General features: G+C 33.9%; 2 protein-coding genes across 10 annotated transcripts in view; both read right to left on the minus strand.

The window, feature by feature from the left end:
• LOC142334693 (pyridoxal-dependent decarboxylase domain-containing protein 1-like) overlaps positions 1-24,672 on the minus strand; it is a 454,496-nt gene that overhangs the window by 367,258 nt on the left and 62,566 nt on the right. The gene's annotated exons all lie outside the window — the stretch shown is intronic.
• The window catches only part of LOC142335452 (glycine receptor subunit alpha-2-like), a 114,566-nt gene that overhangs the window by 49,660 nt on the left and 40,234 nt on the right, over positions 1-24,672 (minus strand). For all 8 annotated transcript variants that reach the window (XM_075383956.1, XM_075383953.1, XM_075383957.1 and 5 more), the window contains exons 4-6: positions 8,985-9,189; positions 2,217-2,449; positions 1,340-1,460 (exon numbers count right to left, since the gene is read on the minus strand). In XM_075383956.1, the coding sequence (XP_075240071.1) occupies positions 1,340-1,460; positions 2,217-2,449; positions 8,985-9,189 (559 nt within the window). The remainder of the gene's footprint in view (positions 1-1,339; positions 1,461-2,216; positions 2,450-8,984; positions 9,190-24,672) is intronic.

Below are 24,672 nucleotides of genomic sequence, written 5' to 3' on the forward strand. Positions count from 1 at the left end.
CACAAATTAATTTGAAGCCTTAAAATGAAAAATAGGATCAAATAAATGTGAACAGTAGTTACGTTCAGCTGTAAAATCATTTCAGAAAAATTAATCCTTTTAATCCTTTTGCCGCTCAATTTTACGTTTTATTGTTTTAGGATAACTAAAATGAGGAATTTTACTGCAATTATTCTGCCACAAATTTCGTTGCGGAACGAGCTTCCGTCAAACATAGTTTTTACTTTTTAACTTTCAGTTTAAAAGTGAAAAACACTGACTGACATTGTGATACAGAGCACCGCCTTTTTGTTCGCAATCTCTGTAAGTACGTTTCACTCGCACAATGTATTGACATAGGAAAAGTGAAATCGGGTTAAAAAAGAGTAAATTTACTCAAAAATTAAGTAACGGTAGACGCCCTTAATGCATTTTCAGATTGAAATTCTGTTGCTGTTAATTTTGAACTGAATTTGATTGAAAACTTCCGCAAAATTTGCAACAAAATTTCTCGACTTCTTTTTCAGAGGTTCGAAAATTAAAGTTTTAAGTTCTGGAACAACTATTTAACTTTTAACTATTTAACTAAATTTAGCTTTTTAAAATTTTATTAATCTGATCATATTAAATTCAATTTGTTACGGCTTGGGATTATGCTTAACTGAAACCTTAATTGCTGCATCTAGTTGATTTTAAGATTTTGATTTTTCGAATTTTCAACTTAAAATAATATTTCAATACTTTAAGGACTTCACATAACGCTTTATAGACTGATTAGTTTTTTTTGATAACTGAGCTGCTCCCATCTTCCTGTTTGAAGCAATTTTTCCACGTTTTTGTTTCACTTTGAGAAAAGAACAATTTCGAATAGTCGATTATTGAGGCTAAATTAAGCTTTATCAGTAAATAAACATCGGTTTTTTGCTTGTATCACACTTCAAAAGCAGCAAAAACCATGTTTGATTTTTATTATTTTAAAATACGTTTAACTTTCGTAAATATCTATGCGCCAATTAAAACGTTTAAAGATATTTTATTGTAGGCTGCACAGAAACAGCTTTTCAAAAGTGGAATATTTTTTAAACTTTCAAGACGTTATCTGTTCTGTTCGGCATTGTCAAGTATTATAGAAAGAACTACGGTGAAATTTAACGTCGCACGTTTTTCAATTATAAAAGGCAGGGAAGAACATAAATCAATGTAGCCCTGTATTATTTTGAAACGCTTAAAGTACTTATTCATGCTTTTTGCAAAAAATTCCCGTTTGTTCTTGTATTAAAGCAATCCGCAATCGTGAAAGTCAAACACTAAGCTGTGAATAATGAGGTAGAGGTCCCTAGGGTTGTTCAGGTGGGCTTACCTAATGTGAGCATGGTGAGGACTGTGGTTACACCCAGACTGGCCCTGGCTGGAGTGGCGTGCAAGTTGATCCAGAAGATGGTCCAGCTTAGAATCACTATGAGGGCTGCCGGAAAATACACCTGAAAACGTTCTATATCACTTTCCATGTACGGGTTTAATTACAATCCAAAGTTGCGAAATTTTAGCTGATGGATTTTTGATCATAGGAAACGCCGCATGTACTCGAGAATGAGTGTTGTTTCCGCACAAAATTAATTTTTTTTTCTGGACTCGAAATATTTTGAAAGCATTTTTTGTTCGATTTTTAAAATCGTGATATAATCGTTGTAATCGGCAATGAAAACTGAGTTGAAGATTAAATTTATATTGCCATGTTTTGACCAAGACTTGAATTTTGATGAAGTATGTGTACAATTAATTTCAGTGATTAGGCGCTGAATTTGAGCTCAGTATCAATATTTTATGAATCAAGATGGACTATTTTCTCGTGTTAATTCAAAACTTATTTTAGTTGCATGAGCTTCTTGTTGAGTTTTAAAATTCCCCACAAAATTTATTGTATTTTATCAAAAAAAAATGGAAGAGTTTTACTTCCTTTCTATTTTGTGTTCAAATTTTGTTAAATTTTTTGATCATTGGAGTAAAAACAATTTCCAGAAACCATGAACAAGGGCTAGCTAGAAAGCTAAAAGTATGGACCAGACCGTGTATGGTTTAACATCTGGAAGGATACCCCACTCAGGCAGTAAATTGTTGAATCCTATTTCTAGCTCTTCATCCAGGGACTGAAATACATTTGCCAAGATCTCAATATGCGGTACCATCTTAAGGTTGTGGGTCAAGAAAACGGGATTAATGATATGAGTGATGTATACCTGCATGACGTAAGCAGAGTATTTCCTCTTGAGGTAGATGACAGTCTCTAGCGAGGAGTAGTTCGCTCCCCCGTATAGACTCTGGCCTGACTTCAGTTCCACCCCCATTAGGTAGAAACCCAAATGGTCCACATTGTTGTTCTTCCTGTCGATGTAGCACCCTATGCCCCCGTCCTCGTGTCTGAACCACGTGTAGTTCACCTCTTCACTCGTGTAGCCAAAACTTGTCAGCACTGAAACACGAATACGACAACATGAAAGCTCGGATCGGTCATCACACAATATACTATGCAAAGTTCTGGATCGTTGCTGTTTAATCTCTTTTATACTCAAAAACATTTCAGAGTTCTCAAATTCTCGAATTTTCAAACGCGGAACTTAAGCCCAATTAAAAGCTAAAATACGCTCAAAAACTTTAAAACTTGGTGATTTTGATCTCACGTAAAAATAGCAATATAATAAAAAATGTGCTTATTGAGCCAAATTTCTAACGATTATAGAAAACAGAACAGGAGAACGCAAGAATTTTTTACAAATTAACTATTTTCACATAACCCGGAATGATTTAACAAAACTGTTATGATGAGTCTCATGCCATTCTTTACTTACCTATTATGTCTACTTTTTTATTTAAAAAAATGAGCTCTAGCATAACTTAAGCCCCAATTTTTTTTTAAAAAAAATTGAATTCAAGAGGTCGTCTAATCAATCAAATCAAAGCCGAACTTCATTCACTCCCTTAATTCCGCCGGAGAACAAAAATACAGACGACAAAACACGATGAACATTTGCTTTTTAAAATTTTTTGACCTCAAAGAATTTTTTAAACAAACTGCCATATTTTGTTGCTAAAGAAAGAGTAGAAATTATTGTAGTATTACGAGAGCCGTTACAAATGAACGGATAATTAATCCCGCATTAGAGCGAACGTATTTAGGCGCTAATTAACCATTCTTTCGCCGCGCGCTAAACAAACTAACGCTTGTTAAGACTACCAGTACACAAGTATTTAAACAACTCAGTTCGACTTATTTAAATACGACAACTTTAGGCCTGGATCTCCTCGCTTATATCCAGGACAGAAAATGTACGTTGTTGAACGTAGGCGGCCTGTAAAACCACAGTTTCTCTTAATTTAAATTACTTCTGCTTTTGACAGTTGCAATGCAGATCTTTCCCCCAAGTTCAATAAAGATGAAGCAGATTGCTTCAGGGGAAAAGACAATAGAGTCTCATAAAAAGCCTCAAGAAAACCATAATTGTTGCGGTTTTAGAAGAGGGGAAAAGCAGAAAACATGCGCCTACGAAATCAATAATTGATGTTCTCAGCTTTTTAGATTTTTATTATTTTTTGGAGTTTCAATAATTTTTCCGTGAGATAAAAAAGAGTTAATTCCCTTGCCTTCTCGGCCAATAGGAAAATTAAGAAGCACCTCACTATGAACGTGAGTTTGTGATTCGCTCCCTATCGGCCCAAACGGAGCTGAGAGGAATTAATTGTTTCTCTCAGCGAAGTGGGACGGAATAAAATTAGAGAGGCAAATAACAGAGCCAACGACCAGCAGCAGACAACTGCTTCATTTTTCTTGCAAAATAATTCCTAAATTTAAACAGAAAAATTTTATTAAAGATTTCCAACTTAGCAAATTTTTCAACAGAACATACTTGTGAGAAATCGACTGGAAGAAGTTTCAACGACGCACTCACTTAACAACAACACAATCAAGTAACAGCTCAACCCGGTTTAATACTACTCAGAGTAAGCTTGTTCATTTAAACTATCTATTTAATTAATTGAACTTTTCAGCCCCCCAACTATTTTAAATTGAGACTTATAGCACAAACAGGTCTTAGGCATATATCGTTGCCTTCGATTTGTTATATCTTTTGTCAAGTTTGACTGGCATACATAAAGAGATCCCGTATTGTGTGATGTGTAGCAGCCCAGCCAAATTTGATATTATTTATTTATAAAATAGGAAAACTCGCTTCTATCCTAAATATCATGACAACATTTTTTAATGGTTTTCCTCATTATCTCTTGATTATATTATAAAAAAAAACAACGAATATGTTCTAAGGCTTGCTAATGTATCTTAACAATAGCTTGAACAAGCTTGCCTTTTATTTCTATGCTCATCGAAATCTCGGTTCTACTTATTCCATCGGAAAAAGAGAGCTGTTCATAACGACAAAAAAAGGCTGAAGATTGTCATCCAAATTGGAAACTGCAAGGGCAACGAAAGTTGATCTCCAATAAGGGCCCGTGCTAAAAATATTAAGAAAAGTAGCTGTGATACAGCGCACGGAACTGTTTCGTTTTCCCTAAGTTACGACTTTGTTTTTACCAGCAAGTCTCAGCAAACTAACATGCCCTTTTAGACAAAAGTTACAGAAAACTATTCTATGATCATTCCAGTTTATTCGATCACCTGAAATTGGAATTGTTTGCGTCGTGAAAGTTCAAAATGGCTGTTAAAGGCTTTTGTTTAAATACCATTTGCTGAAAATTGAATTGATTTTGGAAATTTAAACTAAAAGTTTATTTTTATTTTACATAAGAAAAAAATAAAAATAGAATCAAACTTTCGTGAAAAAAATTGTTTCTTGACACGTCTGGTGGCCATACACCGAGTGAGGTTGAACTTTTTTGGCGTGAAAAACTTATTGATGAATGTGCAATGTTATCGGCTTATGTCTAATTATAAATCAACTGCAGAATAAGAAGTAAATGAACATTCAGAATTTGATCATAACGTTATCTTTATGATTTTTTCTTATAAGCTCTAACGATTGCAAACAATTTTTTTTTATTTTTTTAAGATTCTGAGTAGTAACTACCACGGCAAGTAAAAAAACACTTAAGACCCAGCGATTAAAAAAGCATTTTATAAATATCAGCTGCCAAGTTTGAACCGATTCAAGGGGAAAAATGGGATCGTTATTTGAAGTACAAAAGTTGTTTAGGTTTTTGATCATTCTTTAATATAGTAATTTTAAACAAATTACTTTACATTTACCAAATTGAACAGATGGAAAAAATGAATCACTTTTTATTTGACAACTGTCGACAACGAACATAAAATTTTGCACTATGAAGACATATGACAGTTTCAAATTTCTCACTTGTTGTTCTATCGGATCGTTTACTGTTTTTCAGTTATTGTACTAATAATAGAAAAATGAGCAACACGGTCCCATAAAATTAATCTGCAAGAAAAAAATTCTGCTTTCGTTGTCGTTGACCAGAGATAGTCTGTTTCACCAGCTAGCGATAAATTAAATTTCGGAATTTTCTGTCATGTTTGAAACTAGAAAATTTAATATTTTTGTCAAATAAACTACGTGCTTAGATATTTATCCGTAAATTAAAGAGAAACACTAATTTCTCACGCACTAAAGCTTTTTACCTGTTTTGAAATGAGTTGGCCATTAATTACTTTATTTTTGTAGGATAAGTATTAGAATCCACTCACCGAACAAGTTTGCCAAAATCCAATTTCAAGCCACAAGGACAGAAACTACACTTTTCCAATATAAAAACAAAGTTTTTACTTTAAAAATGAATGTTTTATTCCAGTTCTTTAAGCAGGCTCGGAAATAAAGAAGGACTGGACGCTGAAAGACGTAACGTTAGAGTCGTGAGCTTTCCATATTTCCACACTTGTGATTTAAACTGACCTGTTTTGAGTATTAAAGACTTCTTCCAAATGCAGTTTTGAGATTATTTTTTGTCGAAATCTTATTTTGCTCAACATTAGAGAATACAACTAATTGTTTGCTATTAAGCCCCTTTTTTTATTTAATTTAAATTTGAGGCTTAAAAAGCAGCTCAAAAACAAGAGGGACCAATTGGATGCAACAATTATATACTATGTATTTGTTCTGTTTTTCCGAATTCTCTAAAAAGCAATTAAAACGGAGCCGTTTTAAAATAATTTGAAAAAAATATTTTTTGTTATATTACCATTTTATCATTCAAAAGTTTTTTTTTCTCTCAAGACGGCTAAGTATTTGCTATGATTACTTAAAATTTTTTTGCAAAAATCTAACAACTTTAAAAGTTGAATCATAAAGTTCTCTTAATTTTTCCTGAAAAACAGGCACATTGCAAAAAATTTTGCTGAGATTTTATTTGAACATTTTGTCAGCCATTAGTTTTTTACAGACCATTTCGTCACATCTTATGTAGGATGTATTTTTATATGTATTCAATCATGAAAAAAATCGATTCGCGAGAAGACTAACCATATACAGACTGACATTTTATCAAAATAATCTCCTATTGTACAGATTTATTGTGTACCGTAGAACTTTCTTTCATCAGTTTTCCACATTTTAATCATTTAACCCGGTAGAAAAACAAAAATTTTTTAACATAATGAAAAGATCTGACATTTTTTTAAAAAAAAAACGCTATCAGTTTTTGCTCGCATATTAGCTGACATACGAAAAATTTTATGCAGCACTCGAGAAACATGTGCTTTGAGATATAGCGAGTTCTCATTGGAAAATGTCATTCAGCCCTTTGCGGTTTTTATCACGGTTTTCTATCACTAAGTTTCTACCATAAAGGTATGAAGTGAAATGTCAAAAACGGCTTGCTAATTGCAATTTGAATTTCATTTGATGCAGAGTGTGTTCGTGAAGTTTTGAATAGTACTTTTTTTCCACGCACTTTCAGCGCCACAATTTTGCTCCCTGTTTTCAGATTACGGAAGCGACCGAGAGAATGGAGATTTTCTTGAATTGAGAAAATTTCCCTAAGAATTGCACATATAGAACAAGAGTCATAGAAGATGTAGTAAATGTTACAAAAAAATGTCAAAAAACGCTTCTTTTTTCATTGGGACACTGTTTTACACCGACCCAAAATTAGTCGCACTTGGATTGGCATTTTTCTGTTGCGAATTGCTCACAAAAAATTTAAAGTTTTTGAATTCTTTATTTTTAATGCTTTTTGGCTCTTTGAGTAGCTTTCATTGATTGGAAATGAGGGCGCATGAGAACGTACGCAAAAGTTAACTGGGTACTCAAAGGGGGTAAAGGGACAGCGGGGCGGGTAAGTGATCCATTTAAGGTGCCAACTGGACCATTTAGGTGTGTGGTTGAATGGAGAATGGTGGCTAATTGAAATTGAATTGCATCTCCTATTTCCTTAATACCTTCCACACACACACCCATCTCTCTCTTCCCTTCATTTCCTTTCTTCAAGTGCCCAAAGTCAACTCGCACCTTTTCCCGTCCAGCGATACTTAACTTGCTAAAATTGTTCACAACTTTTTAGCCATCCAAGTGTAGAGGGCTATTTTGTTTTCACCTTGGAAACCACCAGATTTTTAATATTAATCAACAGAATTTTTTATGTGCAGTTTAAGATGTTTAGTTGGTTCAGCTGTTAAGGACGTGGAGCAAAAATGGCACAAAAAAGCAGTTTTGGTTCTGTTCTCTATATGAACGCTGAAGCGAAACCAAAACAATTTTGAGGTAATCAGAGGTAATTTCATATTTCATTGAATAAATTGTTGGTTCTTTTCGTTGCTTGAAGATTCTAAATTTTGTAAATGGAGATTTCATGTGACATAAAATTTTAAATATGAATTTCGGCTGACTGAAGTATATACTAGGCTCTATTGAAGTTGAAACCTTTTGCTGTCGAAAAATTCCTCAAATCTCAGAAAAATATGCAAAAATCACTCGAAACTCATTTAAGTCATCGTGCTGTTTAATTAAACCAATCTCTGAAAATGAAATTTTTTCACTTTTCCTGGGGGAATATATACCATTTAATTGCCTATAACATGATCCTTTGAGGCTGTATTTTGTGTTTATCATTTGGGGAAAACTTTTTCGATATCACAGTACCGCAAGACTCAGTATTACAGAAAAGAAATAAATTGTTTTGAAGGCCATGTAGAAACCAATTGTTTTTAATTCTGTTTTCGCATTAAATTGTCGGATCTTTTCCGTTTACCCTCCCCCAAGCTTAGTGGGTGCACATTATTTGCACCCACAGACGCTCGTGCAATATATTTTTACAAATTGATTTACTATGTAATGGTACTTGCTAACTGGGGGTGCATAACGTCCTGGGGGGAGGAGCAGAAACGGCGGAAAAGATCCATACTATTATTTGAAAATTTGTCGCTAAAGTTCATTCTTAATTCTAAAAATCATTATCAATTCTAACATTTATTCCCAATCACAGAAAAGTTTTCAATGCTCTTCCTGTATATCAGCATCAATTAAGTATTCCTTGATTTGAAATATCGTACAAAAATAGAGAATGTAAAAATTATTTTTGACTATTAAATATAAACCAGTCTGTTATTAAAGTTGCTAAATATTCTGGATCGCTTCTTAATTTCTTTTGTCTATTATTTTCATCTAAATTCAGTGACATCAAATTTGATCAAAATATTGTCTTGATTTTTGCCACTTATACCGGTTAATTGATTTTAAAGTACTCAAAGAAAAAAAACTGAAAGAAACGGAAGCGGTCAAGTTGGGCTACCGGGAAAAATAAAATACCCAAATGAGCTAAGTGTCCTTGTCTTTTATCAAATTGGGGACAGCTTAGGTTTGGAAACGAAAGCCAATGGGACCACTGCCAGGATAAATGCCGGATGTCACAGCAGGACATCACAGTTCATTAAAGACGCTAGGTGCAAACTCAGGGTTTTTGTTAAAGCCCAATTGCTAGCACGGGGTGGTTGACGGTGGCAAAATTGAGGAAAAAGTGGTAGGATGGAGGGGAAGGATACGAACCCAGGGTGCACCTGACAACGTCAAAGGGGAACAGCATGACGTTTGGGGAGCAGGGTGTGCTGAGTTTGACTTTGCGATTGTACTCGACTGACCCCTCCCCACTGACCACTATGTACTGTTCCTCGTCACTGTAGATCAGATCTCTCACTAGCAAGAAATAGGTGTCGGGGTACCACACGTCATTGGGCAGCATACGCCCCGTTACCTGGACAAAACAAATCTGTCTCATCACAGAAAAAAAAACACTTCTAACACAGGGTTCAATATTTTCCTAATTTAAAATCAAAATGGCTGAAAAAATGATCACGAATCTAGAGAATACAGTTAGACTTGGTCAAAAACAAAAACAAATTTAGAAGGTTTTTAAGAAAATCCCATTTATGAAAAAGAAAATAAATGGCTCGATTTTTGATGATGAGATTAAGGTTCGGTGAGTGTGATTTAATGGACTAAATCCCCGTCAATGTTCAACAATTCTTAAATTTTTAACTTGAAAATCAAACAAAAACTTCATATTTATTTACCCAGTTTTATCATTGGGCTATTGAACAAAGTCAATCAATTTTGCACTTTTGTCAGAGAAAGTGACTCCAAGAGGTACGTTTGAATCTCCTACGATGAGAAAGCTATCATATAGCTGTTGCAACCAAATAACTAAATCTAATTAAACTTAGTAGTTCCGAAAAGCACTATTATAATTGTTAATAATGTTAACGATAACGAATCTAATATTTTATTTGCATTAAAACCAAACAAAACTACATTACAGACTAACGCCCTACTAAAGTGGAATGGACCATTCTGTTTATTTCACCCATCGTCTTCTCAAATGTGACGGAATGTTACGGAATGTTACGGAAGGTTACGAAATGATTGTTTAGAACTTGCTACAAATTTTTGTAACCAAAATTTAAAATAACTGATAATTTGACCGTTTATTGGATATTGGAGACAACATTTGCCTTCCGAATTTGAGCCTCAAAACTAATGCAGTATTCAGTTTCCACAAGCCACTCCCGTCCGCAAGAAACCAAGCGTGTAATTAATGTTTGTTTTAGTAGGCCCTTAACCGTTTTTGAAAACACTCTATATGAAAAACGCTCAATAAAAATCATCAGAAAAACTTCATAAAAAATGATCAGTAATTATTTAAGATCTCTCCGTCTGCTATTTAAATCCATAATTTTCTGCCCTGAACAGAAATTTAGTGAAAAGGGAGGACGGAACAGACTGTTTGTATTTATAAAGTATCATGAAAAACAGCTGCAATTTGATCAATTTGTGAAATTTCTTACGTCTAATATGAAAAATTATTTAATTATCCAAAATTCTATTATCTGCTTTGGGCGGCAATCACAACTAGCTTTGAAAATGGATTAGTCTCGCTTTAGCAAAAATAACGCCAGGTAAATTTACCTACCAAAAAACCTTACATGCTTAATTGTGGAATGTGGTGACAACATTTGTAGCTTTTTTCCACAAATTATCCCATTTTTGGATTCTGCCAAACTAATTTAGCTCAAGGTGCATTTGCTGGGCCCGTTTGTCTGTAAATTACATTCTTGATTGCTGTCCGATTCACTACTTTTTAGTAATCATGCAAGGATTACATATGATGTCACACACAACATACTCTATTTTTGGTGCAATACTTTTTTTACTGTTCAAGAATCATAAATGAATTTGCACGGCTGCCAGCAGATCATATATGATTCTTGTATCACCAGTAGAAAATCATAAAAGAGTATACTGATTTCAATTCAGATCAGATTTTCCAAATAATGTTTCAATAACTTACATTTCTGATTTTCGAATACCTGTTTGCTCTCCATTATACTCTATTGAAACTGATATACTCAAGTCAAAAATCAGTTTGGGCTAAATTATTGTAAACATTTTTTGAGAAAATTTATACAAGACATTTCTACAAGACAACAAAAAAATCGAAACAATGTAGAATATATATTATACTGCTGGTCCGTACATTAGATACTTAAACGACGGTGTTAATCGCGGGACCACATGTATAATTTGAGAGTTCAACCCCTAGTTCTACTCTTGGTATATAGTTAAGTATTAAAGAAAGTTAAATGCAAATATAAATTAATAAGTTATGTTAAACAGCATCAAATATGAACCGAGCATGAAGGGATAGAATAATTAAAGTTGTTAAGACTGAAATAGCACTAGATAGTACAGGTTGAATTATTCTAAGTTAACTTGTAACTTAGATAGAGTTTAAGAGATGTTAAATTATAACTTAGAGACGTTAAACTGAACTTACCTGATTTCCAAATTTGAGCTAAGTTAATATTTATGACTTAGAGAGTTCTTAGTTAAGAACAAGTCACAAAATATTCTAAGTTAGAAAAATATCTCAAGTAAGCTGAGATTGAGCAAGGGGGCAACACGGGAGTTTGATTTTAATTCAGAAGTTATCAGGGACCAAAAAGTGTTGGTAGTTGAGCGTGCAAGCTCCTTTTATACTTGCGGACACGTGGTTCTCTAGTATTCTATTGGATAGAGATAACAGTGTCGACAGAGTTACCAAGGTTAAGTTGGTGTTCTCTGTGTGGCGTGATAATATCACGTCATAGTATTCTCAGTTTTAGTTAGTGATCTTAAAATAGTAGCTTATTCAAAACTACTTAGTAATTTGTTCACACGTTAAAATGGACTTTGTCCAAATCAAGTTTGTGCTTCACGCACTATAACGTAAGTTCTCAAAATAGCACTAAGATTATCAAATAGTGTTACTGAGTGTAGTACACTTCAGTACATCCCATCCCGGTCCATAGGTATTAAATCAAAACATCAAATTTTACATAATCGAATAAATTATTTAGCTTAATTCTATAATAATTAAGCATTTAAAGTTTGTGAGGTAGATTACTTCTTTAAAGTTCTAAAGTTCATCGTAGCTTCTTGTTTCTGAGTTCTCTCTTGAAGAAGGGTTGACGATGTCCTAAGATACAGGGCTGTACAAATTAATAGATCCAATTTTTTTGGCTGGTCGTTATAATAGACCTTTTGAAGTTTTTCAATAAAATTTCGCTGTCAATACATCTGACGTTGAATAATAGAACAATATAAGTTGAAGAATATACTGGTTAAGTTAATGGTCTATAATGACAAGCGAGGTAAATGAATAGGGAAATTAAAATTACTGCGCACAACACCATAAAGGCTAGAGTTGCCGCAATGACTCCCCAAATAAAAAATTCCGTTTCGTAATTCATCTTTATTTGAGTATTGTTGAAGAATAAATCAATTGAAGTAAGCTTTGTAGCTATAGTTTAAGGAATTAATATTTAGTCTTGTTTGATCATTATGAATTAGCTTCATGAAATAATTATTCTTGCTTTTCGTCATTGACTCAAAACAAATAACAATTTCTTTTTTTTCAAAGTCTTCAAGGAATAAAATAACTTCGCATTGAATTTCAGAATAATATAATTCGGAGATTCTGAAAACTTTATCGTTAAAAATAATCTGTTTAGAAAAGTTAACCCATGCGGATTCAACATGATCAGAGAGTTGACAATAGTCTTTAAACCATTCGATATCAACACCTCCTTCAAAATATGTGTTCATTGTGAATAATATAGAAATTAAATTTTTGTGTCAATGGGGAGAATGGAAGACCATTTAATCTTTGAAAGGAATTGACAGGAAGATCCAAATAGTACTTAAACTATATATGGCGGATGGCGATGAATGCAAACCTGTTAACGAAAGGTTGTAACATTTCTATATCCGTGATCACCAAAATATTGAAGACTAACATTTTAATTGAAATAAGTGAGCGGTCGAAAGTTTAGATTATTGATGTTAAGAATTTCTTCTGTATGAATAAGCTTTAGAATTTCAAATAAATCGTACTCAGGAACTTTATGAAAATAAACTACAATTTCATTGGAATTGTTATCTTGCAAGAATAAGATAATCTCCTGTAACTCAAATGACCAATGAACTGACAATGGGGTATAGAATTTATTTCCAACTAAGAATGTTTTCGAAGTTTTAATAACTTGCGATTGAATAAATTCAGCGAGATCACAATATGTTTTGAAATATTTAACGTCTACTGAAAGGTTGTAAGACATTAATTAAATTATGGAATTCGATGGAACAATCGAATGATGTCATAAGCAAGATAAATCAGTAAAGGTTAAGAATAGATTTTATTCAGAGAAGCGAGAACAAATCAAATTTGCAATCTAAAGATAAGAATGGACTCATTGTTCACCAAAAATTGCGCTAAGTGTAATCATTGAAGATAGTTTCAATGAAGATAGAAGAAATGCGGATTACTTTACTTGATGTAAGTAATAGAATCAAAGAGAGTAAGGTAATCAAAATGACTAATAATTAGGCGTTTGTTTAAACTAACGAATAATTTTCCTCACCACGGGAGAAAGAAGAAGAAGTAATGAAGGAAGTACTAAACATCAACAACCACAAAATTTTCTATTCCATTCCGTGAGTGCTCAACGTGATGAGCGGAGGATGTGGAGTTGATGCTTCAGATTTGCGATCTCCAGTTGGAGCTTAGTAATCCGTTGTTCGAGCTGTTGAGAGCGTTGTCTTTCTGTGAGAAAATTTTGCTGTACCTGATAAGTGAAGGTATCAAGCTGAGGAGTGAGGTTTGCTGTAATATTATCAAACGGGACTTGTATTGTTTGTCCTTGAAGGTTGTGATTAGTTAGTAGATAAGAATTTTTGTTCGACAAATAACCAATGAGATTGAATCTATTGATGTTGGGTTGCAACTGGTAGATTAAATTTGTATCGTAGTTCGGGTGTCCACTAAAACCGGGGGTTTTAGCTTGTATCTCAGCTTGATGTTGTTTTTGTAGGCGGTCTTGCAGGGGGGTAGTTAAGTAATGATGAAGATTTAGAAAGTTTGGTCGTGATGATTGGGTAGTTGTAGTGTTTGCTAAGACGTTGGGTACCGTACTGTTTGTCTTGGGTATATTTACTTCTAGCGGTGTCGCTGGGTTGAATGTCTCTCTAATGAATTGTTTACGTGGTTGTTTCTTTGCAATTGTATCTGCAGTTTTAGTTCTCCTCTTGGATGATGTAACCGTCGTTGATGAATTTGCACTAGTTGCTTGAGTTTGTACTGCTGAAATCTTGATAGCTGAGAGAAAAGTTTTAGATGGTGTAACGTGAGTTGTGGGTTGTACTAGTCTGTCAAGTTGTTTAATTCCAGATTGAGGTTTAGAAGTTGATTGTGTATTGTATTCGGGCCAACCACTTGAAGGTTCCTTCTGAAAGACTGGTATCAGTTCGTTAGGGACTGAAGAAAGTTCCTGAAATATCAAGTATTCTCTACTCTTATTCTATTCTAAGAGTATATTTTTTGAAGTTATTTTGCAAGTATTCTCTTTTTCTTATTTTTTTGTATTCTCTTTTAAAGTAAATCAGTAGTAAATATGAAGTCAGTCTGTACTATATTATCATCATATAGTTTGATGATATTAAGGTAATAGAGGAGTTAATCCTATACTGGAGACGTAGGAACGTTGTGATCGTTTCTATTTTCGTCTTTATTATTCTCATCATGTAGGTTTGGATAACCACTTTTATTCTCATGAGTTAGTGTTTGCATTCTATTATTATAATAAGGTGGGCTTTGAGTAACTCTGGTTGTATCTTAAGATTTTGGAACTTGCATCGTCCTTTCTCTATTTTTATCAGTGTTATCATTCTCTGAATTAGTTGCTAGATAGATAGAAGTCAGAATTGGAGCTGACATTAAATCAAATGTGGCAGCAAAGAGTGCTTTACCAAAATGAATAGATGCATTTGTAATTTTTTTAATCTGCATTGCTCGAATTAAGCATAAAACTATGTCGATGAGTAGCTTAATGAATAAGAAAGCGGCAAAGAAGATTCCGCATCGCTCGATTATATATTGTATTTTACCAAAGGTTTCAACAAATTGATTATTAAAGAAGTCCGGTGAAATGAATGAATCTAGATAAATAGTTCTAGAGTTATAATAATTCGTGCCTGAAATATTTGAAAATGATTCTCTGCTATCTATTAATGACTTAGTAAAGTGTTTGAGAACTCCTTTCATATTGGAGTTGAAAGTTATTGAATTCCAGAATGACATCATTTCTTTATATGTGTAGATAGAAGCATAAATACTTGCAGTAATAACATTCGCAATTTGTTGAATAACTATGTGTGGTTTGAAGAGTGCAGGTCCTCTTACTTTTGTGATTTGTGGGGTTAGCTCAACCCATGAATTGTCATCGTCAACATCTAGTTGAAATAAGTTTGAATGTTTATCAGAGCACAATTGTTCTTCGGCTTCAATGAAGGTTTGTCTAGAAATCGGATCAACGAAATGTATTTCATCTTCATAAAGAATTGGTATTCGATTATAGCACTTATTAAGAATCTGTAAGGGTGAATGAAACTCAGGACAATTATATAGCCAGGCAACATTGCCATTTGTTTTGAGAAACATAGATCTGTTTCTTGTTAAAGTATATCCAGCTAAACGCGGATTTTCATGAGAAATCATTAAAGTGTTAAGTTTATTATAAACTTGGAACATAAAGCTTTGTAAGTCGAAATCTGACTGAGCTGAAGCAAATTTAGGATCCTTTACTAAGTAGTATTTGTCATTAGCTTTAATCATTTGAGCGTCAAAAGTGCGAATTATAGTGAAAAGACAATTATTGGGTTCATCCCAAGTGTATGCAAATGGATCAGTAGATGTAGAATCGCAGCCTCCGGCTGATAAAGGACAAGGTAGATGTATATTTTGCCAGTTATTAACTGTGCCATCTCTAAGGTTTACATTCAGGCTAACATTTTGCATATATGTTTCATAAGTGTAGTGTGTAATCCAACCTCGGGAGTTACATTCATTGTTTCCAGTACCAACATCGCCTGAGTTAATGTTTGAGAATAAAGATTTGTCAAAATCGAATTCTACTGAATTAGAAGAAGGGGAAAGCTTTATCTTTTTTCTTTCCTTTGCAAGTTTGCATTTCTGAGCATCAAGCTTAACTGAATTAGTAATAGTATTATGTCTGGCATCTATGCCGCTAGAGTCAAAAGAATCGCAAAACCAACGTAATTGCTGTTGGGTTGCTTTACACATAGTTGCTTCTAGTTTAACTTTATAATTTCTTTGGTAGAGAGTGACCCGTGCTTGATTAGTGCTAATTTTATCAGGGCGAATTTCGCAAGGTGCTACTTTGTTAAGAGAATACATCTGGTTTGAAATCATTTTCGAGCAATCAAAGTGGTTAACATGAAGGTTAGGAGCTGTGTTTTCATAGATACTCATCTTTTCAATGGGTCTGGCGTCAGTGAAAGACGTTAGGATTAATAATGCAAGTAATATAATAAAGATCAAATATTTTGTATAGCAAGCAGTTATAACACAGAGAAGTGCAAGAGATATTATAGCAATAACTTTGAGAAACTGAACAGAACGAATTTGGTTTCCTATGTAGGTTAAAAAATATTCTACTTTTGAAAGAAACGGTTTCTTATCAGTAAGTTTTTCTTTGAAGAACTGGTCTGTAATCAGTGATAGTGGCGTATGGACGTTGCGTTTTGACCAAATTAACAGCTTTTCAGGAGGCTCTAGTAATTTAATGTACGGAATTTCTTCAGGTAGACAATTATTTCTATTTACGACACATTCTATGAAGTGTGGATGAGAATCGTTATATTCAACTAGGGATTTTAACTCTGCAATACGCTGAGCATTTTCAGATTCAAAATCAGTTGCTACAGGTAGGAACAGATTTAAGCAAAGTAATATAAAAATAAGCATTTTGTAACTTACGTTTATTACTTCGTCTATTGCTGGTGATTTCTTGATTTCTCCGTCTTCCATTTAATAAACAAAGACAGTATAAGGTGAGTCTAACAGATTCAAGTTAATATTATCCGTAAAAGTAATCTGATATTTTAGCTCGTGAATGTGAGCGGGATTATAGGGTACCCAATTTATGACAAATTTTGCGTTATTTTCTGATGTTACGAAGAATGCAACTGTTCTCTGTTGATTAGAAACAAAACACTTGTCAAGTGTTACAGCTTTATTTCCGAATTTCAATATTTTCTGTAGGAGGAATATTCTAATATACGAGAGCGGCTCGAATGCAAGGGCAGTAAGAACTTGTGTTTCAAGGGAAGGTGGTAACATAGATTAAGGGTCTACAGTAAAGGGAGCTTCGATGATATCAAGGTCTATTTCGTCTCTGTTGTTTAATTGGAAATGAAAGCGTTCAATATGTTATGGTTTGTTAGGGGTCCAACTAACAATTATTTCTAAGTTTACAAACTGGTCTTTAACAAAGAAAATAACAATGTTTTCTTTATATGAAATATGTGATCGATCAATTTTTGCGGACTTGTTATTATATTTCAGAATTTTATTTGGGATGTTATAAGGACTGTAAGAAGTTGAGAAAATTGTTCTTGAAGCTATAACCCAATAATCGTTTAGCGGAATATTCATTGATCAGTTGGTGGTTCTAAAACCAAACAAGGGACATTTAATATGTCTAAGTCAACTAGGCTTGAAGAATGAATTTGAATTAATAAACTGTTAAGTTGTTGAGGGTTATTCTTTCCCCAGAAGACAGCAATAGGGTCTTCGTTAGAGCTAGTAGCAAAGAATACTACAGTTCTTATTTCGTTAGAAATTTGACAACTAGTTAAGGTGTTAAGTTCACTGTTGAATTTCAACTTTTGATTTGCCTTAATGGAAACTTTCACAAGTGTGTCAGGGTTGATAGAAAGAGAAATAAGAAAACCGTTTTGGTCGAATGAAACTTCGGTCATAAATTAGAATTGATCAGCTTTAAGGGGGTTCTAAATGTGTTATTCAATGTGTTTGGTGGTGATGAATTTGTTCAATATGAGTAGAATTTAGAAACTTTCTGGATTGTCAGTCTTGTACGATGTTCGATCTGAAGGGTTATGGACTCCTTCTATAGTTACTGACTGAGAATTGAATTAAGGGCTAATATTGAACTGAGTATATACCTGGTATATGTGTTGTGGAGATGTGTTGTGACAAGTATTTGCTGTTCACAAATTGAAATGCTTGAAAACTTTGGTAGTTTTTCTAAGTTTATTAGTTGAAAGGGGCAAAATGCGAAAGATAGAATTTGGGACAGAGAGAGAGAGAGAGAGAGAGAGAGAGTTAAGTTAGAACTGAATCTAAGAGCGAAAGAAGTAATTGATTTCAGAAGGTAACTGAGAAAAGTAATTTTGAGTTTGGGTCAGGTTCTTAAATAGTGGCTGTCAGGGCTAAGTTACCAAAGTATGTGTGCTCAATTCTGATTGGCCAAGGACTAGCCTTGACTAGTGGCATGTAGCAATGTGATAAGTTGGTCATATGTTGAGAATATTATGACAGAATTGTGAAATCCAATGTTCAGAATTTAATGGTTTATGTATTCTCCATTATCAAATTTTGTGTCTAAAATTATGTGGTTGTGTTGTAATTTGAGTAATCCTTTAATGTGGGCTGAAGTACTGGTGCTTGTGGGCAGATTAATATAACTTTCAAGATTCTGGTATATGCGAATAATTTTTTTAGGCTTTAGAACTTTTAATGACCAAAATTGCAATTTTTCATAATTTTTTTGTGCCGTTTAAGCTGCAATGTCTCAATTTTTGGGATGAAATTAACAATTCTGTTCACGAATGTTTAATTTGTAATCAATTCAAGGGTTAATTAATGAATTTTTATCTTGCTGGAAGAAATGACTGATAAACAGGGCCTTTTTAAACATTGGTACATATATTTAATATTCTAGCGTGATTTTTCGTCATAATTGTTGCAATTTCTCAATTTTTAGGATAAAATCAAAATTTCCGGTCACGAAAGTTTAGTCTGTAACCAATTCAGGTGTTAATAATGAATTTTGATCTTGCTAGAAGAAATGGCTGATAAACAGGGCCTTTTTAAACATTGGTACATATATTTAGTATTTTAGCATGATTTTTCGTCAAAAATCCGTTTATATCTTTGTTATGAGAACGAAAAACGATAATGTTTCGAAGTGCAACTCTTGCAAATATATTTTAGTTTTTAAATATGAAAACTAGAGCAAAATCGGTTTTGTAGATAAAAAGCGCGAATGCAAACAAAACTAAAATTTTTAAATTTTGGAATTTCTCTGCTATATATTTAATTTATGAGTTGTAAACTTTTGTGAACTGTTAAAGCAAGCATGCGTTTGTGCAACTTTGTGGTCTGAGTTGTTGAGCGGATAAATTCATCAAGTTATAGCTCTTCCTGACAAATGTGTAAGGTTTGCGCTTAAGCGACATAATTCTTACGTGGGGAATTTAAATTTGCGGTTAGTTATTTGTTCTTAAGTGATTTATTGTTTATTTTAAACATTCCTCGGGTCCTTAAACTAATAAAATTAGCTCTATTTGTTGGCTATGTGGGTTGCTTAATTTTGTGTTTCCTGACTAATTGCGATTTTACGTAGGTTAGATATTTTGCAAGGGACAAATTTTTGTAATTAAGGTATTTAATTTAGGTAAGGTGTTTGCTCATGGGGGAATTGTTTCTACTTAACTTTGCTTTGTGTAACACGTGTTTCCAGCGTTAGTTTGCAATAAGAGGTATGCATAATTGTTGAAAGTGTACGAATGTTTAACATGTAGAGGAGATATATGTGTGTAAAAGCTTGCAATGGTGATTAATTGCGTACTTTGTGTAAGATTTGTGTTGAGTGGGCTATTTGCTTTTTGCCTTAAACGTTCATACTATACAGTTGGATCTCTTACTCAAATCTTTAAACTTTCTCTGATTTCTTTAACCTTCTGATTTTTCATTTCTAACTTCCTTTCTTTAATCCTTAAACTTTTATTCTTTCTTTTTCTTAATCTTAGTTGTTTCTTCTTAATTTTATTTTCTGTTCATTTCTTATTCCTTGTCATTTCTTTCTTCTTCTTTATTGCATCATGAACTGGTACACAGTAAACTATTTACGAGAATCGGAGCTGGCGAACGAGCACTTAGAAAATGCTAGGTGGCGGCTGGAGACGGACGGGGATAGCTTAGAACCTCTCAGCTTACTCCAGAATCGGAAGCGGAGAAGTCAGTATTTAAATTTTATTTATCAGGACACCGCAGGACTATCTGCGATTCAATTTCGTTTTTTCTTCTCCGGAAGCTATAAGTTCCCTCACCTCGTCTTATCTGATGACGAGATTGACGGAACCATTAGAGCCATAGGGAGCAATCACCCGTGGGACAGGCGAGAAACACAGTGTGTCTCTGAAGAGACCGTTGGCATAATCAAGTTCTTTCTGGGGAGAGATGTGAGTAAATTCTTTGCCTATGATAAGGCTTCCAACCGGGGAATAGGATGAAGGACATGAACTTGTATTAAGTGAAATTGACAGGGGGGTGCTAAATAAGGGTTCAATTTCAGCATTGATTTTTAAGATGTTTCAGTTCTTCGAGAAACTTTACATGAAACCAGAAGAGAGGACTGAGGAATATTGGAACATGTTAATTGATGTGGAGGATGAGCTCTACAACCTTGGGGAGACTTGGTGGAACCCCAAGAAAGGGCCCATGTTCCAAGAATGCTATTTGCAGCTTCTGGCGTGGAATTATCAGGACTGTCTGATTTTCAAAAAGTCAAGTCTAATGTGCACGGTGATGAGAGGACTAGTGCTGAAGGTAGCTTAACAAAATTGCTTTGTCTTATTTAAGTTAATAGGGGTTCTCATATGTGTATTTTTATTTTGTTTTTTATATTGTATGTAGTTGATTTTATCATTTTTATTGTGTTTTGTGCATGGTTGCGCTTTTTTTATAAAGAAATTATTTAAAAGAGATTTTGTGTCTCTATTTCGTTTTGAATTTCTGTATCAAGTCAGAAGGAATAGGTTCACCAAAGAATGTAGGTGCTTTTCTATCACGTTGCGGTCTACTCAATACTTCATTTGCGTCAGGTAAATTAGATATATTAGGGGATGCTGTAGGTGTAGAATTATGAGGTGATGATGTGGGGCTATTATGCGATGCTTGGGGGAATAATTTACGTGTAGCTCTAAATTTACTAGTATTATCAGGTGGGGTAGAAAAATTTTCTTGCTGTGGGCTATTAGGTGAATACATATTTTGCATAGGGTAGGGGGTTGAAATGCGTGCGGGTAGAAAATTAGAAGAGCTTGTGCCTTGTATATGCGTAGTATTATATACTCGTGTTTGTAGCGATTCTAAGCCTGAATCTTTTGTTGGAGTAGCCTCAACGTTAAATGTTGGCTGTAGTGTAGTACTAGGATTAACAGTATATTGTGTTTCTACTAAGGGCCACTGCGAAATAGCAAAATGTTGTGCGCCTCTACAAGCATTAGATTTGGATATATTATGCTTATTATATTGAGTATAATAATCATCCGTATCGTCTGGGACTATATAGTTCTCAACTAACTCTTGTATTTTTTCTTCTTTCGGGTAATAAGGTACTATATGATTTCTATGCACGGTTTTCTTCTCATTTGTTTTATCATGTTGTATTTCATATGTAGTATTAGTTAGCATTCTTTGCACAGTGTAAGGGCCTGAGCGTAGCTCTTGTAGCTTTTTAGACTTTAGTAGTCCTTTAGAGTGATTTTCTAGTAGTACTTTTCTACCTTCAGGTATAGGCTTTCCGAGTTTGAATCTATTAATATACTTGTGCGCTTTATTCGTAGTTTGTCTACATTTAGTGTAGGTATTCGAGTATATTGTTTTATATGTATTCTCTCGCTTTAACATTTCGTTAGATAATCTGTTTTGTAACAATTTCTCTATCTTTTTGTTATTACAAGTTTCTTCACTATGTGAGTGTGGTGGTAGATTACTACAATACTCTGATGTGCATTTCTTTTGATTATCTCGTAGTAGTCCTAACTTTAGTGATAAGGGTATTTGTGGTTTTGTTCCGAATAGTATTTCATAAGGGGTATATCCCGTACTGTAGTTTACTGCAGTATTGTGTGAAAATGCAAATTTACTAGTGTACTCGGACCAATTAGATCCACTTTTACTAATAAAATGTCTTAGGTAATTAGTCAAATGTTTATTTTGTACTTCTACTTCGCCGTTAGTCCACGGTGAATATGCAGTTCGGGGGCATAGTGTAATTCCCATTTCATTTGTGTAGTGAACAAAATCATTACTAATAAAAGCATTGCAGTTATCATGTATTATTTGTTGCGGTATACCAAATGTAGTTATAAATTTCTCTAGTTGATTTACTGCTTCGAGAGCTTCAGCATTCTTGCTAGGGTATACTTGTATAAATCTAGAGAAAGCGTCTACTATTACAAGAGCAAAATCTATTTCCTTTACTAAGTGGTCGTAGTGGACCTTTATGATCAATATGAAGTGTATGTAGGGGTATAGCTTCCAATTGTCCCCATGGTTCTAAGGGTGCTTCGTTCAAGTCTTTGCGTGCTGACTTATTAGTTTGACAACTTAAGCAATCTACCATTAACATTTCAATCCATTTAAACATACCGGGCCAATAGAAATATCGCTTAACTCTATTGTAAGTTGTGCTTTCTGCTCTATGACCACTAAGTTCATGCGTATGTGCGACTTCGAATACCTTTATAAATAGCGAAAGTGGTGTACATATCCTAACGTCAAAAGAGCCGTCCTCACAAGGTTCGGAATAACAGAGTAAATCATATTGACTTTCTAAAAACAACAAGTTGAAATTATTTCTATAGGTTTGTAGTGCTTTAGATTGTTTAATAATGTAGTCCTTTTCTGGAGCTTTGCCTACTTTTAACCAATCTCTAACTTTATCTATCACGGAGTCGTTTACTTGTTCTTCAAGAATATTGTCAGTGCCAAGATCAGCGTTTTCTGCAAAATCTGTAACTTTAGCTATTAAATCTAATGTATCTGTGTGGACATCCTTTTCTGAGATGTTTTGAAAAGCTTCTGGTTCAATAAGCTTCTTGAATTTTGTCCGTCTGATATAGTCGGCTTTAGCAGATTCTAATTGTTCAATAAGTGAGTTTTCAATATTACCTTCTACTAAGTCTAACCAATCTTGGTCATCATAACCTTCTCGGTCATCACTTATTTCAGCTATTTCTTCTATCTCGGAATAGTAGTGATTATCATACTCGCTAGTTAGTTCTGAAGTTAATTTCTTTATTTGATTTATTTGTGTGCCGTAGCGAAAACAATCAGCGAAACTGTGTATAGTATTACAGTGTTCATCTATGTAGTCTGGTGCATCATCTACGCTAAAATCACCTTCATCATTTATATTAATAAGTTTCTTTCTTTCGCCTTTGACTTGAGCAATAATTGGATAACAGTCGTTAGCTGATGCGTCCTTATCGTCTTGTTGCAATACAGAGTAGTTAACTTCTTTTCCGTTAATATGAAACTTTATATCTTTAGGTATCACTTTGTGTTCTAGTTGATAAAGTTTAGCATCTGCTAAAGAAACGTTTCGGCTAAGAATGTCAGGGAACGCTAAGTTTTTGCCTTCAGTGTATTTAATTTGCAAGTTTTGGAACTTAGTTATTACAACTTGATACTTAAAGAAGCGATGTGACATTTGTCCTCGTCGTGACCAAAGAAATAGAATTGGTCTGTGATCACAATATAGGTAAATTGGAAAGGGGGATCCAATCACATAAAATTCATATGTTTGTAATGCAGATATTATTCCGCATAGTTCTGTATGTTGAGTGGACATCTTTTGTTCAGCTTTATCAAATACTCTCGAGTTTGCTGAAATCATACGTTTTCTATCAGGAAAATCTTGTATAAGAACACAACCTGTTCCTAAATTAGATGAATCAGCATGTATATGAAAGGGATAGTCATTAGAAGGAAATGCGTTAGAAATATCGTGACAGAATCTTTGTTTAAGGTCTGTGAATACCTTTTCGTGTTCTGGTAACCACTTGAATAGTGTTGTATCTTTAGTTAAGTCATATAGAGGTTTTGCATCTATGTGAAAGTTCAAAATATAGGTATGATAGAAACCCATCATTCCTATTACTCTTAAAACTTCTGTTTTCGATTCTGGCGTTTTTAGGTTTCTAATATCATCTACGCGCGAAGCAATAGGTGATAGTCCGCTCTTAGATATAACATGTCCTAGAAATCTCACTTTTCGTAAGAAAAACATTGTTTTATCGGGGGCTGCTTTAAGGTTTGCCTTTCGAAGCAAAGAGTGATACTCTTTTACTATTGTGAACATTTCTTGTTTGTCTTTAGCTTGTAGTAAAGTATCGTCTATATATGTTATGGCTTGTTTACGTTTTATAAGGGGTCCAAATGCATAACGCATTAGTTTGCTAAAGAAACTGGGTAATGGCTTAAGACCATAAAATCCTACTTGATAGGTGTACTGTCTGCCTCCTACAATAAAACTTGTAACCTTCTGTGTATCTTCAGTTAGTGGTACTTGATTATAAGCCGTTGACAAGTCACTACTTGTAAATATAGTTCCAGTTATTCTTGTCATTTGAACATTTAGTGGTTCGAGTGGCCAACTAGAATTACTTGTATCAGTTATAGAGTTTAGGTATCTAGCATCAATGACTAGTTTTACATAATCCTTCTTAGGTAATATGATGACGGGATTGACAAACCAACTATTCATATCATCGTTCTCATTGAGCTCTCTGATTATCCCTGCTTGAATTA

The sequence above is a fragment of the Convolutriloba macropyga genome, chromosome 2, assembly GCF_964194025.1.
Source record: "Convolutriloba macropyga chromosome 2, txConMacr16.3, whole genome shotgun sequence".
In the NCBI taxonomy this organism is placed as follows: domain Eukaryota; kingdom Metazoa; phylum Xenacoelomorpha; order Acoela; family Convolutidae; genus Convolutriloba; species Convolutriloba macropyga.